Here is a 17,791-nt window from a genome sequence, read left to right as displayed (position 1 = left end):
CCTCAGGCCTCAGCAAGGACAGGGTGGCAGGGTTGGGGGTGAGCCGGGCAGGGTGGGGCCAAAGGGGCCTCTGACCACTCTAGAGATGGAGGCGACTTTTTAACAAAGGACTCTTCCCGGTCACAGTGCCGTCCAGCCCCAGCCTGCATCCCTGAGGCCCAGGTGCTCACAGGAGGCGGCTGGTGGTGGAGCCCAGGTCCACGTGTATGACACCCCAGATGTGACAAGTGCAAATGGGCACACTCCCTAGACAGTGCAGAGCAGCCGGGCTACCATCTCTGGGAGGATCCACGTCAGCCAGGCCAGTGAAGTGCACCCAGGCACTGGGTAGGGACGGGTGAGAGTGCCCAGCTTCCCCTCGCCCGTGCTCTGGATGCCCCCAGCCCTGTTCCCGGAGAGACGGCGTAGTGTGCCCCGTTGGGCAGAGGACAGCCCGCACTGCTAGGGAGGCAGCAGGCCCGGGGGCGTGCAGGGAGGGCAGCAAGTCCAGGGGCTCAGCCCTCAGTACAGGCAGACGCGGGCAGAGGGGAGGGTCCCAGAGGTGGAGGAGCCGTCTGCGGCCCAGTGGGACCTGTGACAGTGCAGCACTGCTGCCCCCCCACCTTCCACTGAACCGAATGCCACATACAGAACTTTATTAACACCTGAGTGATGTCGCGCATATCCCGCCACCAGTCCTGACCAGTAGGACACATTGCCTCCAGCGCCCTGAGCTCCCGTTGAGCACGGGACACTCAGAACTGGAGTCCGGGCACTGACCCCAAGACCGCCCCCAGGGCAGCCACCCAAGGTCCTGGGCCGAGGTGCCCGCTGTCTCCAGAGGGGTGAAAACCAGGGGTGCTCTGCGGCTGGGCAGGGGTGACCGGGTCCTCAAGGTTTCTGGATCACCACCTGGAACTTACCTGGAAGGCAAAGGCCACCTTAGCCGGAGGCTGTGATCTGGGGGAGGCAGAGGGCAGCCAACAGCCCTGACACTCCCATGCCCTGTGAGGCAGCCTGGTGGCCCGGGTGGGGCCTTAATTCACCAGCGAGCAGGTCACAGGGCACAGTGCTCCTGTCCTCCTGGCCCACATCCCAGGGCTGTGTGGGTGACAGGGCAGGGAGGCCTGGCACAGGCCTCTATGGCATGTCCATCTGCAGCCCTGCCCACCTGGGCCCCATTTCCCCATGAGTGACCTCCGAAACTGGAAGATGGGGAATAACTGGGGGGCGGGATGGCGAGGCAGCCTGGCAGCAGCTTCAGGGCAGGCTGCGCTCGCGCAGGGAGAAGGCTTCAGCTCCTGCTCAGGGGCTCCATCCCAGCAGTACCCGGGCGTCAGGAGACACCTGTTGTGTGGGCTGCAACCGACGCCCATCTCGAAGCCACCCTCCTGCCCCCGTGAGCAGACCAACAAGGAGGACACCTGTCACGTCCCTGGGTTCCGTGTTTGGGAAGACATGCTCAAGATTACCAAGGGCTTCTCCCTGGGGCTGGGACTTCCCGAGGAGGCAGAGGCCTGGGCCCTCCCAGCGCCAGGGCATGGAGGGGCCTGAACAGGTGACTTAAGCTGAGCCCCAAATCCCACATCTGTCAGCGGGGGCCGGGGCCTGTCCTGGCCTCCCCAGTACCCACCGAACAAAGGATGAGGAGAACCCCCCCAACAAGACTCACAGGCGGGCAGGGCTGCCACGGAGGCGGTGACCAGGCTCTGGAAGCCCAGGGTATGGAGGGCGCCACACAGAAGGCCGCAGGTGAAGGCCAGGAACTGGGGCAGGGGACACAGACCATTGTGGGAGGAGGGGAGGCCAGCACCCAGGTCCTGGGCCTGGGATGCTCCCTAGGCCTGGGAAAGGGCCGCTAGGAGCAAGGGCGGGTAGACAGGTAAATGAAGGTGACAGTCCCAGCCCCCCATACCTTGGGGGCTTCCTCTAGATACTGCAGGCCTGAGGCCATCGGGACGAGGAGCGGGAAGCTGTTGTCCTGCAAGACATAGGTCCCCTGGAAGCAGAAGAGAAGCTCATGGGCCCAGCCTGTCCACTGGCATTATGTGGAGAGGGAGGCAGGGCCCAGGACCCCACCTCACGGCTCTGTGGCTGGAAACCCCTCCTGCAGAGCTGTGGGGGGCCAAGGTCTGCCCGGCCAGCCGCATGGCTTCCCGGGAAAGGAGCTCCTGCCTCCCAGGTGGCTGGGCCCGCATGGGTGTTCAGTAGGAAGGGAGCAGCGCGAGAAGAGCAGTGTGGTGCCAGGCCACCTGCTGCCAACCAGCAGGGCTGCATCCTGGGGGCTGGCGAAGTTCTGGAAATAGCCTGATGCCCCACCGCAGCCCGGGCCTCCTCAGAGGACCACACAGACCCAGAGAAGAGGTGGCTTCCAGTGGCTCCTCCTACCTCCGGGCCCTGGGCGGCCCCCACAGGCCCCTCTAGCCTTCCTACCAGGGCTCCCCCTCCCGGGCTCCAGCCTCTGCCTTCAGCCAGGCCAGCTGTGCTGGAGGCGCCAGGGAACAGGGCACACACCCACCTGGTGATTGGTGCGAAGGCCATCCATCTGCTTTTGGAACACGGCCACCCACAGGTCTTTGCACAGGAACTTGAGGACATCCAGCTCCTCCCTGAAGGCCGGAGTGTCTCGGGGCAGCCTGGAGGGCAGGGCAGGGGAGGGCAGGGCAGGGCAGGGCAGGCTGGGGCCCAAGCTGATGCTAGCAGCAGGTGAGGAAGAGGGATGAAGCAAGGAGCAACTGACCTTGCCCTGGGCCAGGCTGCCAGAGGACCCAACCTGGGTCCTGCACACCCTCCCGGCCAGGGTAGGGGGGCAGGAAGGCGGGCTCTCACCTCTCACCCAGAGCCTGGCCCACGCGGAACCCCATGCTCTCCAGGACAGACGGGCATGTCTTCTGTCCCTAGAAGGCCAGGGAAGAAAGGTTCAGGGGGCCCTTGGTCACCTCCCAGCAGGAGCCAGCCAGGAGTGGCCACTGCAAGCAGACCCCAAGAGCAGGACCCCTATCAGCCCAGGAGGAGGAAGAGGCGGAGGGGGGACTTCCTGCCAGCCTGCCCAGGGTACTGGAGGCCCTGGGGGCCACCTGGCTGGCCAGCCTTGCCCTCTGCCCAGGGCAGCCTGTGCCCCCCCCCAATTCCACAGACCCCACGGGCCTCAGGCTCAGCCTGCCGCCCCCAGGAGTCCACGTCTTCCCCAGGCAGGCACGACAACTCCTCGCAGATGGCACCCTCCACACACCTGGAGCTCCAAGGGGGCCTTACAACACTCGTGAGGAGGACCCCCAGGGGACTTTCCCAAGGGCCCATGTGGCCAAAGCCCTGGGCTAGGCCATCAGAAGGGAGACTGTGAGAGTCACTTAAGACTATCAGGCCTGAAGGAGCCAGCCAAGGTCCCTGGGAGGACACGTGGGGCTCCAGGAGGCAGAGGCGGCCAGGTGAGGACTGAGATGAGAGCAAAGCGGGTGGGGGGCAGCAGGAGCGCTGCACAAGGACAGCGCACAGAATGGCTGGGGCTCGTTTTTATTTTTTCCTGAGATGGGATTTGTGTATGTGTGTGTTGCTGGGGATTGAACCCAGGGCCTTGTGCATTCACGGAGAGCACTCCAGCCCCCTGAGATGGGATCTTGTTGCACTGCCAGGCTGGCCTTGAACCTCTGGGCAGTCCCCCCTCAGCCTCTCAGGCAGCTGGGATTACAAGCGTGCACTGCCACGCCCAGCCCCTCATTTGAGTTTAATAAGCCCATAAGGCCGGTTGTACTTCATACCTGCAAACGGGCTCCAAAGGGTTAAGAACCTGTCCCAGGCCCACTCAGCCACAGGGCTACCAAACCAAGCAGATGGGCTTCCAACAAGCCCAGATGGGCAGGCAGGATGCCACCCACAGCTGTGCTGCGTCAGGGAGATGGTGAGGCGAGGCCCACCGGGTGGGGAGCACTGGGAATGGGGCCTGAGCAAGGATTATCAGCACAGTGACACGTGGGTCCCTCTTGCACTGCCCGTGGCTTCAGCACCCAGGTTTAGATCTGCCCTACACTTACCAGACGTGGGAGCTGGGGCGATGGCCGAGTTCGTGAGCCTCGGTTTCCCCATGTAAGAGGAGGATAAGGCTAATGGCGTTACCTCCTGGGAGCCCCACGAGAAAAGGGATCAGTAAATGCCAGTCAGGTGCTTCAAGGAGGCTAAGTCAACCTCACCAACACCCCGTCCACAGCCTGCCAAGCGAGGTGACAGCACCCTGGCTGGAGAAGAGCCACAAGGAAGGGGCGCTCTCTCTTGGGGTCACCTATGCCAGCACCTAGCAAGGTCTGGCTGTCACTCCCCTGTGGTCTCCCATCCTCCTCCCATCCCTTCCACCCCGACAGGGCGAATCTCTGTCCCTGCTCACGAGGACTTCCCAACATGGCAGGAAAACTGAGCTCTCCCCGTGGATCCCTCCATTTCTTGGGTGTCCTCCAGAAGCTCGTCTCCTGCGACTGGCCAGTGTGCAGGGCAGAGCACAGCCAGCTCCACCAGGAGGGGCAGGAGCAGGCCAAGGGGGCTGCCATTCCCCATGGGCACCTGCAGCCAGCCCAGGGTTGAGGCCACAGGTGCTGCCTGACTGCCACATGCAGGGGTAGCACACTCAGCCCCTGCCCTGCGGGCCTGGCATCTGGCAGGGAGCACACGAGAGCTGGGAATGTAACGAATAACCCTTAGAAAGACTGTGCTGGATGACCTCCACCGGGCAGGGGGGACACCCTGAGGACACCCGACAGGACCACAGCCCCATAAGGTAAGAAGGGCCCGATGGGGCCAGAGAGCCTCCTGGTCCCCAGCCAGGCCAGGAGGGGAGGGGAGCCAGAGGGTTGCTGGCAAGTCCAAGTTCTCCTTCCGTGAACTTCAGTTTCCCTGGGTTGGAAATCCTGGCTCCACCACTTACAAGGTGTGAACTGGGGCAGGTTACCTGCTGGCCCATGCCTCAGTTTCCCCACATGTACAAAAGGACTCATGGAGGTGCCTACTTGCACATGGTGTCACAGATATTGTCACTGCTGGTCCCACTGTGCCTGGACCAAGACAGGGGCCAATTAAATATCTGCTGACCTGAAAAGACTGGCAGGTAGGGGTATGCGGAAGAAGGGCAAGCAAGAGGGGAACAGGAAGTGAGGGCAAGGGGCAGAAAGGGCAGAGGAGGGGACAAACAGCTAACTGCCTCTGTCACAGCCTGCCTTCCCTGTCTGTCCTCTCACAGAAGGGACAAGGTGGGGACTCTCCCATTCACACAAACGGGCCAGAGCCCGGCCCAGAGTTGGTGCACTTTCTGTTCCTCTGAAACTACTGATGGGAAGGAGGTAATGCCAGACAGGGGACATGGGCAAAGTCAGGGTAGTATGAGGGCATCCTCAAGCAGCAGGGGAGTCACTGTGGAGACAGTCCCCACCAGAGAGGAGCTCTGGAAAGCAGCTGTCAAGTTCTCCTTTGGCCCCTGACTGTCCCTGTGCGGCCTCCAGAAGGGCCTTCCCCTCGAAAGTCCCAGACCTGCCTCTGTTCTTCCCTGTCTGCACCTTAAGGCCCCCAAGAGCTTCCTAAGCCTGCTGTCCAGGCCACTCCCACTAGTCCCATGGGAGGCTCTGGAAAGACCCCAGACTCAAAACCCCAGGGGCCTAGGCAGGGAACTGGGCCCAGGAGTCCCAGGCAAGGTCAAGTGCCCTGATAACCGGGGGTGAGTCAAGCTGAGTACAGCAGTGTTTCCCACACTTGTCTGACCACAGAACCCACTCGCACAGGCGAGAGTTATGGCCTGGTGCAAGCTGAGGAGAGGGAGCCTTCCTTGCCCAGCTCCACCCTGGAGAGCAAGAAACTCCCTCCCCTCAGCTCAGGTGCTACACCTACAGAGGGAGGGTCAGGTGGAGTGCGGGAGGCGGGTGATGAGGAGCTAGTGCAACCAGGACTGTGATGCCCAGGGCAGCATGTGCGACACTCCTGCCGCGAGAGCCATGATGGGTTACAATGCTCAAAGGATCCAGGCCCGCTACCCCCTCCACAGCACTGGTCTGCATTCACTTCCGTGATAATCCACACTGAGGACCCACTATGTGATCCACACAGACCTGTCCCAGCTCATGTGGGGCACACAGTCTGGCACAGAAGCACAATTCAGATACAACCTTTCTGAGTGTGATGAAGCCAACCAGAGAGTGAGGAGGGGGCCCAGAATGTGTGAAGGAGACAAAAACTCGCCTGGGGGCTCAGGGAAGGCTTCCCTGAGGAGGAGCATTTGAAGGAAGATCTGACAGATTAATAGGTGTTAACTGAGAAGTAAGCAAAAGGGGAGTAGGGCAGTCCCACAGGGGCAGAGAGGAGGGAGCCTGGGCCAGGGCAAGGGAGTGGACAGACAGAAGGGAAACATACAACCAGGGCCTGGTAGAGGACTGGAGGAGAAATGGCAGAGGTCAGGGCCCTGGATCTCTGGTTTGAAAGCCAGGAAGTGTGGGGTGCTGAAAAGCTGTTAACCCACTGACCAACTCACCAGCTGCCACGCTGCCAGGCTTTATCTTACAGCAGTTATGCAACCTACCACAGGCTTCACTCATCTCTTTCCATTTCAACAGACACTCCAGGAGCACAAGGATTTTTGTGTGGTTCACTAAGGAATCCCCAGAGCCTACAGAAAGGCATGGTACCTTGGAGGTCTTAGTAAAAAGTCTGACAAATGAATGAATAAACTCAGAAGAAACTACCCTGATAATAACCAGCAACACTCTCCCTGGGACTCCTAATGTGCAAAAGGAAACCTGAGCCAATAAAAATGTCTTGCATAGCTATGCATGGTGCCGGCACCTGTAGTCCCAGCTATTCAGGAGGCTGAGGCAAGTGGCAGGTTCTAGGCCAACTGGGCAATTTTAGGGAGAATCTGAGACCCTAGGTTCCATCCTCAATACTACAATAAATACATTCTTGCATGTGGTGATGACCATGATCACAAAACAATAGTGAAAAAGAGTGACCACCACCCCAATTATTAAGCACCTACACTCCGTGAAGCTCCATTTTTTCTCAATTACTGATTTCTTCTTCATTTTTTTTTTTTGGTGATGCTGCAAATAAAACCTCAGTACAGTGCAAGGAAGGCAAGCCATATCCTCAGCATCCCCCAACAGCTTTACAGCAAAAGCTCTCATGTTTCATAGACTATGTGCTAGACATCATATTGAATGCTTTAAAGTTTTGCCAGGCGCAGTAGTGCACATCTGTAATCCCGCAGCTCAGGAGGCTGAGGCAGGAGGATCAAAAGTTCAAAGCCAGTCTCTTAATGAGATACTATCTCAAAAACAAAATTTAAAAAAAAAATTGAAAGCCGGGGGTGTAGCTCAGTGGTAAGGCACCCCTGGGTTCAATCCCCAGTACCAAAAAAAAAAAAAAAAAAAAAAAAAAGTTTTAATTCATTTAGTCTTCACAAGGACTAACTTCCAAAATGTCAAACGTGCTTCCTCTTTGGAGCTTCGCTCCTCCTTTCCTTCCTGGACTGATCTTACCAACCCACCCCCGCTAATTCCCCAGATTTGGTGCCTCCTTTTCCTTCCCTTCTTCAGGCTAGCCCCCATCATCCACCACGCACCCCTCCTCTTTCTTCCTGGACTCTCCTGAAGTTTTCTTTATAGTACTTCTCAACAGCTAGTGACACGTTTTATTATTTGATTCCTCTACTAAAACCTAAGTTTCATGAAGATCGGCATTTTGATTTAGTGCTTGTGGGGTGAATAAATGTCCCTCCTACTCTGTGACTTAGATATTGCTGGAGGCTCTTCGTGCAAAGGAAGAAACTGAGGAACAAAAAGATTAAGTCACTGGACTGCATGCCTGGGGAGGGGTGGAGGCGAGTCCTCACCCTCGGTACACGCCCAATAACAATTATTATAATTGCTAACCGCTTACTCTATGCCAGACATTGAACTAAGTGCTTTACCCTGAGTCATCTGGTTCACTTCTACCAATAACCCGCGAGGGAGGCACCGTCGCGACCCCCCACAACCCAAAGCCTGCTCCGAAGCAGGGGCGGGGCCAGAGGTTCGAACTCGGCGGCAGACACCGAAGGCACGCGCCCTCCGTGCGCCCCGAGGCCTGCACACCGTCTTCCCGTCGCGGTCGGCGTCTCCTCCCCCAAGACCCCGCGCTCACCCCCGAGCCTGGGTCGGGGTCGGGAGTCCAGAGCTCCGCCACCATCTCGGTGTGCAGAAATTCAAACAACACTGCATCCGCCATGCGTCAGCCTCGCGCGCCCAACTACCACCGCAACTCCAGCTCTTATTGGCCGGACTGGGCAAGCCTCGCCTCCCTCGTTCCGATAGATCCCGCCCACCGCATTCCCATTGGTGTTTAGGCTGGCCCCGCCTCCCCGCGGCGGGCTCGCGTGAGCGGCGAGACGTGGGGCGGCGTTGCTCTGCCTCTCATTGGCCACACGTGATACCATCTTCCGCCTTTATTTGGACTCCTGCCCTTGTTCCGTTGGCCGAATGCCGGATTGCACGTGACATTCTTGTTTTTTAAAAAAGCCCTATTTGTCCGCTCTAGGCTTTCCTCGAAGCACAACACGGAAGAGCCTGTGCGACCGCTCCCTATTGGCCGTGCCTTCGTTCACGTGACTCTGCTGCGCACACGCCCTCAAAGATGGTGCTGGGAACTGGTTTCCTGGTTGGTAGAGAACGACCCCTCGTGACTTGGCCGTCAAATGCCCGCCCAACCCACTCTCTTATTGGTCGGGACTTTAGCCCTCTGTGACGCCGCACTTCCGCCCGATAGGGGATCCCGCGGGCTCGGAGCTCCTGAGACCTGGTATGGCTTTGGGCGATTGTGCTGACCCTTCACCCCCTCCTTCGGGTTAGTGTACCGATCCCAGTCCCCTGGACTACCCCCATTTTATGACTGTCACTGGTTCCTCAGCCACTCATGAGCCCGCGTGCCTTCGGGTCTGAGGCCTGAAGGACTCACCGCCTCTGTTTGGAGGCGAATTCCGGAAGAACTGTTTAGAACTCTAGGAACCGGCCCTAGAGCCGTAATCGAGCTCGGCCTCAGTTTCCCATCTGTACACTGAAGAGGTTGGGGTCCGTTGCCCGCGTCACCTTCCAGGTAACGGAAGAGGAAACTGAGGCCGCGACAAAGGAAGCATTTGTCCCTAAATCATTAGGAGAAGCAGCAGAGGGACTAGGATTCCAGGTTATGCCCTTTCCACGCAGGGGTGCCTCTCACGCGGAGTCTTCGCTTCTCTTTCCTAGCGCCGCGCCATGGCATCCCAGGGTCGTCGGCGGAGGCCCGGGACCGTGGTTCCTGGGGAGGCGGCTGAGACGGACTCGGAGCTCTCTGCGTCCTCGTCGGAGGAGGAGTTGTACCTGGGCCCCTCCGGCCCGTCGCGCGGCCGACCCACGGGGCTGAAGGTAGCCGGGGAGGCTGCAGAGACCGACTCGGACCCGGAGCCGGAGCCTACTGCCGCGCCGAGGGACCTGCCTCCGCTTGTGGTGCAGCGGGACTCGGCAGGGGAGGCCTGGGCCGCCGAGGAAGCCCCGGCACCTGCCCCCGCGCGCTCGCTGCTACAGCAGCGGCTGGCCGAGAGCCAAGCGCGGCTGGACCACGATGTGGCCGCTGCTGTGAGCGGCGTGTACCGCCGTGCGGGCAGGGACGTGGCCGCCTTGGCTGGGAGACTGGCAGCCGCTCAGGCGACGGGGTTGGCGGCAGCCCACAGCGTGCGTCTGGCGCGCGGGGACCTCTGCGCCCTTGCTGAGCGTTTGGACATCGTGGCTAGCTGCTGTCTGCTGCCGGACATCCGCGGTGTGCCGGGCAGCGAGCCCGAGCAAGACCCGGGACCTCGGGCCTGAGACTCGACTTCCCTACCTGACTGCCTCTTGGGGGTAGGCTTGGTAGCTTTTGTGACATGGCTGTGTCACAGTACTCTTGTCTTCCTTTCCGCATCCTAGGGCTAAACCTGCCCCCGCTGGATAACGCCCTGGTTTTGCCTCATGGCCCTGACTCTGGCCTCTGGTAAATAGCTGCTCTGTGGTGGTCTATTTCCACCCTGTCTCCTGGCTCCTCCTCCTCCTCCTCCTCGGGCTTGGCTCCACCCCTTCAGCCCGATCTCATCTCCAGAGTCCAGCCGTACCCTTAGGATAGGTTTTGTTTCCTTTTGTTTTTCCTGTCATGCTTACTTTAGTTACCTGGTCCTGGAGTTCCATGTACTGACTAGTTTCCTTCCTCAGGCCCAAAATGATGCCCCCTCCTGACCCAAAGGGATCCTCCTGCACCAGATCCCCTGGCACGTGGCATCTCCTCCAGACCCAGGAACTCTAGGCCAAGGTGGTGCCCCCTCCTAACTCTCTAGACCTGAAGTGACACCCTTCAGGCACTTGGGCTCACTTCAGCCCACCGTGGTGCTTTTGGTGCAGTAGGGTCCCACTTTTCGCAGGTGTGCTGTCTGTTGGTCCCTGGGTGCTGAAAGGCTGTGGATTTCTGGCCCAGCTCCTGGGCTGGGGTAGAAGCCTCTGTGTGCAGTCTGCTTCCTCTTTCAGGCCTGCCTTTGTCCTCAGCACAGTCACATTTACACCCTTCCCCGAAGCCGTACTCCAAGATCTGAGCCCCAGGATGGAAAGGTGAGGAAGAGCTCTCTATGGTGGACTCATTAAAATCCAAAACATTTCCCAACTTGCTCAGTTTCTCTTCCCCACCCCCCCAGTATGGACTGGGTGAGTTGGTGATTTCTCTGAGTTGAGGCCCCCTCTCTAGCCTATTGAAAGTGAAACTGTATTTGGGTTTTTCCTTGATTTTGCATTTATTTGTATTTAATTAATTCAACATACACTTTGGGGTTCTTGAGCTGGGGGTTGCAACAAGCAGTCCCTGACAATATGGGAGACTTACAATATTGTATAAATAACTGGAGGAACCATAACTTATTGTTCAGTTTTTTTGTTTTCTTTTTTTCCTGGCATGCTTAGAGCTCTAAAGAAAGAGCAGTGTGGTAAAGGTTTGCTGGCCTCTGCACAACCTGGTCTGGGGAGGAGTGGTCATTTAGCTTCTCAGAGGAAGTGACCTTGATGTCTGAGCTGAGCCCTGGAGGTGTCCATAAGTGACCTGGGAGTAGAATGGAGAGGAATGCAGACAGCATGTGCAGAGCCCTGAGTCAAAAAGGGCGTGTTAACTTTCCTACACTGACAAAATCCCCAAGACCATCAACCTGAGATAAGGAGGATAGGTTTGTTTTGATTAGAGATTCAGAGATTCCAGTCCAAGGCTGCTAGGCCTATTGCCTTGGGCCTGTTGCAAGGTACATCACATCGGGGAGCGCCTGGGGAAGGGAACTGCTGAATTCAGCTCACCACCACACCCTGCCAGTGGGAGATGCTTGAACCCAAAGGCTTCCGTGGGGCTTTAAAGAGCCTAGCTATCTGGATATGGTGGTGCACACCTATAACCCCAGCTACTTGGGAGGGCTGAGGCAGGAGGATCACAAGTTTGAGGCCAACTTGGAAAACTTGGTAAGACCATATTTCAAAAAAATTAAAAGGACTGAGGATGGCTCAGTGGTAGAGCACCCAAGCGTTCCATCCCCAATATTAAAAAAAAAAAAATATCTGATCTATAGCACCTACTGAGGTATTAGAGGGAAGAGAGGGGATATAGAGGTGAATGCGGCACCAGCAAGAGTCAGGAAGGTAGGCTTCTAAGCCAGGCAGGAATTCTTGCTCTTCACTTAGCAACCAGTAAGCAGAGAATCAACCAGCATCTTCAGCCAAGCTCAGAAGAGAAGGGGCAGTCGATTTCCTGAGCTAGAAGTGCAGAGGTAGCTCAGCTCACACTTATCCTGACAGCATTTGTCAATACTGAGACCCAGGCTCTTGGATTACCATAGCTTCCAGGCTTGCTGTTTGAAGAAAGAAAGAAAGGATTTACCTTTTCAGAATGGTCCAGAAAACTGGAAGAAAGGAAGGATTTACCCTTTCAGAATGGTCCAGAAAACTGCATTTATAAAGCATCTCTGGCTCAAACTAGGGAGTCAACATTCAGCTCAGACTGTGTAGCAGCAAAAGGACAGTTGGGTTTCAGCTCAGCCGAAACCTGCAGGAGGATAGGATGGTGAATGAGCAGGGCTGTGAGCTATGTCCTTGGATTTATCCTTGGAGAGATGGTCAAAGACTGAATCAGGAATAACACAAGATGCTGAGAAATTCCTGGGGAGACAGAGGGACTCTCCCATACAGTATTCTAATTTTTATTGCTTTGTAACAAATGCCCTAAAACTTAAAGGCTTAAACAGTTGTTCTGTTACACCCAAAGATTCCGTGGGTTGGGGGCTGGGTGTGGTGGTGCAGTCCTGTGATCTCAGTTACTCAGGAGGCTGAGGCAGGAGGATCACAAGTTTGAGGTCAGCCTCAGCAACTTAGACCTTGTCAAAAAAAAAAGGGCTGGGGATGTAGCTTGATAATAAGAGTGCTTCCCTGTGACTTGTGAGGTCCTGGGTTCAGCACCACACAAGAAAAAAAAAATATCCATGTGTTAAGAATTGCAGCAGGGCCCAGCTGGAGGGTCTCCTGCTTCGAGGAGGAAGGGCCAGGCAGACTCTCCTACGGCCGATTCTGTAGAGGTCGTGTTAGCCCGTGGTAGTCACCTAGTGCGTGGATTGGCCTGCAGAGTCCCAGGCAGTCGCACTTGGTAGCTGGGCTGGACTAAAAGAGTAGGCCATTGAATAAAAGAGTAGGCCAAGTGTGTGCACGTGGTCCGTGGTCCTGGCTGTTTGGCTTGGGCTCATCATGAGAGGCTTGGGCGGCCTCACCTGGCTGCTGGGAACCATCCCTCTGCGAGCTCAGGGCTCCACAGTTGTTTACCTGGCAAACCAAGCAGATGTGGCCATTTCTGACCTAGATTCCAGAGTCCTGCAGCTGCACTGAATTCTATTCATTGGTAAGTCACTTAGTTCACCCAAGATCCAAGGACAGCTCTTAATGGGAGTCAGAACTGAGAGACTGTTCATCAACAATGGAGCAAAGGAAACAACCCAAGTCCGGCTCTCTTGGACCAGGTTCTGGTTGTCGAGAAGGTGCCTGAAGGAACACCGATGTCCATGTCGGGTCTCCCAGGGAAAGAAGTGATTGTGGGTGGGCCGGGAAGAGGGGTGTTTGTGATGAGGAAGACGTCTGAAGAGATGACCCCCCCCAACAGGATTATCTCACAGTGGGAGGGAGAACCGCGGGGAAGTACCAGGAGATGGGCTTCCTGACACAGACGGGAAATACAGAGGCAGCTGGAGGAGTGGGGGGGCGTTTCCCAGGTACCAGCAAGGAAGCCACTGTGGTCCGAACAGGGTTTGGGAGGGGAGTTCGCAGAGGCCTGGAGCATAAAGGACCCTGGGGAGGCCCTGGGATCGTGTTCAGAGTGGATGGCAAAGCCACAGATCTGTGTTCCAGCAGGGAAGCGACTTGGCTCTGCATCTGGAAGGACCTTTCTGGCATCTATAGACCAAAACCAGGAGACTTTCCGTAAGGGGCCAGCTGCTAATATCTCATGCTGCAAATCATGTGGTCTCCAGTGAGAGCCTTCACCTCTGCTGTTGCCGAGGGAAAAGAGCCCTGGGTGACAGAAATCAATGAGCACGGGTGTGTGACCAAGCCAGGCCTGCTTGGCGTACCGCACAGGAGGCCAATCACGAGTTTTGCAGAAGAGTTTATTCACAAGGCAGCCACATGTGGAGACTGGAGAGGACATCTCAAATCTGCCTCCCTGAGGATAAGGTTTGAGAACATCTATGGGAAAGGCAATTAGAGGTGAGGAAGCAATCTGCAGTTCGCTCATGCGCCATCAAATTTCATCAGCCATCACCACCATGGCCCACATGGGAGAGGAGTTTTCTAGACTCTAAAATTGGTAAATTATTTTTAAAAATTTTTTTTGGTACTAGGGGTTCAACCCAAGGTTGCTTTACCACTGAGCCACATCCCCAGCCCCTTTTTTAGTTTTTATTTTGAGACAAAGTCTCGATAAGTTGCCCAGGCTGGCCTCAAACTTGGGATCCTCCTGCCTCAGCCTCCCTGTTGCAGCTGGGATTACAAGTGTGCACCACCCTGCCCAGCTTAAAATGGATAATTTTTTTGCCAGGCATGGTGGTACACACCTGTAATCCCAGGGGCTTAGAAGCCTGAGGCAGGAGGATTGCAAGTTTAAGGCCAGCTTCAGCAATTTAGAAAGGCCCTAAGCAACTCAGTGAGATCCTGTGGGTGTGGCTCAGTGGCTGAGTGCCCCTGCCTTCAATCCCTAGTGCCAAAAAAAGGAATTTTTAAAGTCAGTGAAGTGAATAAGAGCAGGTGAAATGACTGAAGTGTAGAGGGTTGGTTCAGGAGTGCTTTCATAAAACTTCATTTCAGAAACAAGCAGTGGCTATATTTAACCCTGTGCTACCCACAGAATAGAGGACCAAAATAGAAGGCAGACAGACTAGTTTGAGGACCCTGTAATAAAACTGACCAAGAGGCAGTGGCCACCTGGACCGGGTGCAGCGGGGGAGGGGAGGAGCCGCCTTGGAAGGGCACCAGGAAGGCAGAGCTCTCAGGACTCACAGGTGAAGCAGCTTGTCCTGGGGAAGCACAGCTGTCTACTGGGAGCAGGTTGGGGGCGGAGGGGAGATTACAGATCACAAAGAGAAGAATCTAGGTGTATTAATCTTGGAAATCTATTAGATATCTACTAAGTGCATCAGATGTAGGGCCTGGAGCTCAAGAGAGATTGGTTTTGCAGAAGCACGTTTCCGAGTCTTCCTTTTTGTAGATGGCCCCTTAACCATGGGGTAAGGCTTGGGGGTAGTTCAGTGGAAGAGCACTCGGTCACATGCACAAGGCCCTGGGTTCAGTCCCTATTGCCACAATAAAGGGCGGGGATGGATGAGGTTCTCTAGGGGTGGATAGAGATAGAAGAGAAAGTAGGTCTGAGGGCAGTTTTACAGATGGGTCTCCCAAAGCTCCCAGGATAGTGAAGTTGAAGTCTTAGGTTCACTGTTTCAGGGAATGGAAAGGAGACACATCCTCAGTGTATGAGATTAGCATGCCTTTGTGTCCAAATAAGAATTTATAGGCTGCCAAGTATGGTGATGCACACCTGTAATCCCAGCAACTCTGGAGGCTAAGGTAGGAGGATCCCATGTTTGAGGTCAGCCTCAGCAATTTAGCAAGACCCTGCCTCAAAAAGGGCTAGGCTTGGAGCTCAGTCGCAATGTGTTCCAGTTCAATCCCCAGTATCACATGCACAAAAAAAAGAATTTATAGGCTGGCCTCATGGGTAAAGAAGTAGAAAAGACAGAAAAGTCAATATATCAATGAAGAAAATCTAGAATTTATATGGATCAAGCTGTATTTACCCTAGAAATGCAAAAGGGTTCAAATATTATTCTATTAATATAATTTACCACATTTATAGATTAAAGAAGAAAGAATCCAAGATCATATATGACAAGAAAGCATTTAATGAAATGTAGCTCATGAATAGAAATTTTTTTTAAACTTTTTTTATGTTACTGGGAATGGAACCCAGAGTCTTACACTTTCTGCCATTGAACTCTGTCGTCAGCCCTCCAAAAAATGTCTTTAAAAGCAGATAGGGCTAGATGGGGACCTCCCTAACCTGATAAAGGATATTTATCAAACAAAAACATTGGAAGTATTCCTTTTTTATTTTATGTTTTAGTATTGAAGATTGAACCCATGGACACTCTACCACTGAGCTACATCCTCAGCCCTTTTACTTTTTTATTTTGAGACAGGGTCTTACTAAGTTGGCCAGGCTGGCCTCCAACTTTCGAATCCTCCTTCCTCAGCCTCCCAAGCCCTGAGATTAGAGGTGTGCATGTGTCAGCATGCCCAGGAGCAGTATCCCTTTGTTTTCGAAATCAGGAAGGAAATAAAGATGTCAATCATTATCATATTTATCCCATTCAGATGGACCCTGACGTGGTTTTACTTCGTGGTTTTTCAACTTTATAATGGCATGAAGGCAAAATGCTCTCTGTAGAAACCATTCTTAGAATTTTGGATTTGAGCTTTTCCCCAGGCTAGCAATATGCAGCTGGATCTCTGATCCTTCCTCCATCTGAAGCTTCTTAGCATGTCTCACATAATAAAGTTGAGCTGACGCGGGGAGAACACCATGTCTAGTGTCCAATCCTGGTACAGGCAAGGGTCCAGTTAATGGCTCTGGAGGAAAGATTCCCATGAGCAGCTGATGGGAAAGAGTTGCAAAACAGGGAGAGAGAAACATAATTAGAAAAAAAGTAAAAACGCAGAAAAGAGCAGATTTAAGGAAATGTCGCCACGTTCTTTTAAATCGGCCTTCCAACCCTGGGGAAGGTAGCTAATAAGATGGCTAGCCTCGGGTGTTGGGTGGAGGGCTTTCAGCTGCTCTTTTCATTGGAGTAAGTTACATGTTATTGCCTGATGTGATTCACCTAGAAGCCGCGTTTTCCATCAGTGAATCTCCTTGTGCTAGGCAGTTGGTACCAGGGTCTAGGCACATAGAAGGTAAGAACTGTTAACTTTTCTTTGTGACTTTGAAAAATTTTTTTTAGTTGTAGATGGACACAATACCTTTATTTTACTTATTTTCATGTGGTGCTGAGTACCAAATCCAGTGCCTCACACATGGCAGGAAGCGTTCAACCACTGAGTCATGACCCCAGCCCCAAGAACTGTGAACTTTTGATTGGAGTGAGGCCGGGTTTCCATGGCATTATCAACACATTATCACCCAAGAATGGGAAGCTGTACTCCCCGAAGGTATAATATGTCAAAATACACGCTACTGTCGCCTTTATCTAAAAAGAACAAATAAAAATGTGTTACCAGGGCTGGGGTTGTGACTCAGTGGTAGAGCACCTGCCTTACACATGTGAGTCACTGGGTTCAATTGTCAGAACCACATATAAATAAATCAATAAAATAAAGATCCACCAATAACTAAGAATATATTTTAAAAATATGTTATCATTTTTTTGATATATCAGTGGCTGCCAGGCACTGTGGCGCACACCTGCAATTCCAGCGACTAAGGAGGCTGAGGCAGGAGAATCTCAAGTTCAAAACCAGGCTCAGCAATTTAGAGAGGCCCTATGCAACAAAGAACCTGCCTCAAAATAAAACATAAAAAAAGTCTGGGGTTGTGGCTCAGTGGTAAAAGCACCCCTGGGTTCAATTCCTAGTTACCTCCAAAATGTAATCATCGTGGTTACATTACAGTAACGTAATGGAATGTGACTTTTCTTTTTTCTTTTTGTTTTTTTGAGAATTTTTAAAATTTGTTCTTAGTTCTACACGACAGCAGAATGTATTTTGACTTATTATGCATACATGGGTGTAACTCCCCATTCTTGTGGTTGTATGTGATGTGGAGTTACAATGGTCAAGTTTCTGATCACCTCTTCTAAACCATAAGTTCTGAAATTTGGGAATAAAGTCCTCTCTTGCCAGCAGCCTGCGCAGATGAGATGAACTGGGTTTCAAAGAGCTGGCCGCAATATTAAGCTAAGAAAATGGCGAAAAATCACACGATACAGAGAGTAGTTCTTAAACCAAGGGTAAGAGTGGGACGGCTCTACGACCTTAATGTCCAGCTTCCACGCTGGAAAGAGAGCGTGAACCCGGAATCTCTTTATTTTTATAGGGGGACCAACAAAGGAGTTCTGATAAAATGTTCTTCACCAAATAAGGCAGGTCGATAAGGCTTCAAGGGCGGAGTCTTGCTTGGTGGTGTCTTGTGGTCAGCAGGTTAATTGACACCTTGGCGAGTCACACCGTCTCAGTGCTGCATCTCAGTGCTG

The 17,791-nt window shown here is 54.0% G+C and overlaps 2 protein-coding genes across 6 annotated transcripts; one reads left to right on the top strand and one right to left on the bottom strand.

Annotated features, from left to right (window-relative positions):
• Positions 1-618: 618 nt before the first annotated feature.
• On the bottom strand, positions 619-8,284 carry Trappc6a (trafficking protein particle complex subunit 6A). Of its 3 annotated transcripts, none has more exons than XM_040280132.2 (6): positions 8,131-8,284; positions 2,809-2,876; positions 2,498-2,675; positions 1,895-1,978; positions 1,652-1,745; positions 619-902 (listed from the first exon to the last, which is right to left on the bottom strand). In XM_040280132.2, exons 1-6 carry the CDS (start codon positions 8,212-8,214, stop codon positions 871-873), a joined length of 540 nt encoding a protein of 179 aa, XP_040136066.2. In that variant the 5' UTR covers positions 8,215-8,284; the 3' UTR covers positions 619-870. The 3 variants fall into 3 exon arrangements, with proteins under 3 accessions (XP_040136066.2, XP_005338271.1, XP_077888027.1); XM_005338214.5 differs by having other exon boundaries at positions 2,498-2,615; XM_078031901.1 differs by lacking the exon at positions 1,652-1,745.
• Positions 8,285-8,642: 358 nt separating this feature from the next.
• Positions 8,643-10,888, top strand: Bloc1s3 (biogenesis of lysosomal organelles complex 1 subunit 3). Of its 3 annotated transcripts, none has more exons than XM_005338215.5 (2): positions 8,643-8,784; positions 9,225-10,888. In XM_005338215.5, exon 2 carries the CDS (start codon positions 9,234-9,236, stop codon positions 9,819-9,821), a length of 588 nt encoding a protein of 195 aa, XP_005338272.2. In that variant the 5' UTR covers positions 8,643-8,784; positions 9,225-9,233; the 3' UTR covers positions 9,822-10,888. The 3 variants fall into 3 exon arrangements, with proteins under 3 accessions (XP_005338272.2, XP_021590865.2, XP_040136065.2); XM_021735190.3 differs by having other exon boundaries at positions 8,669-8,829; XM_040280131.2 differs by lacking the exon at positions 8,643-8,784 and adding an exon at positions 8,842-9,078.
• The last annotated feature ends 6,903 nt before the right edge of the window (positions 10,889-17,791 follow it).

The sequence above is a fragment of the Ictidomys tridecemlineatus genome, chromosome 15 (assembly GCF_052094955.1).
Source record: "Ictidomys tridecemlineatus isolate mIctTri1 chromosome 15, mIctTri1.hap1, whole genome shotgun sequence".
In the NCBI taxonomy this organism is placed as follows: Eukaryota; Metazoa; Chordata; class Mammalia; order Rodentia; family Sciuridae; genus Ictidomys; species Ictidomys tridecemlineatus.
Note: the sequence above shows the minus strand (reverse complement) of the source record. Positions and strands in the feature narration are given on the sequence as shown.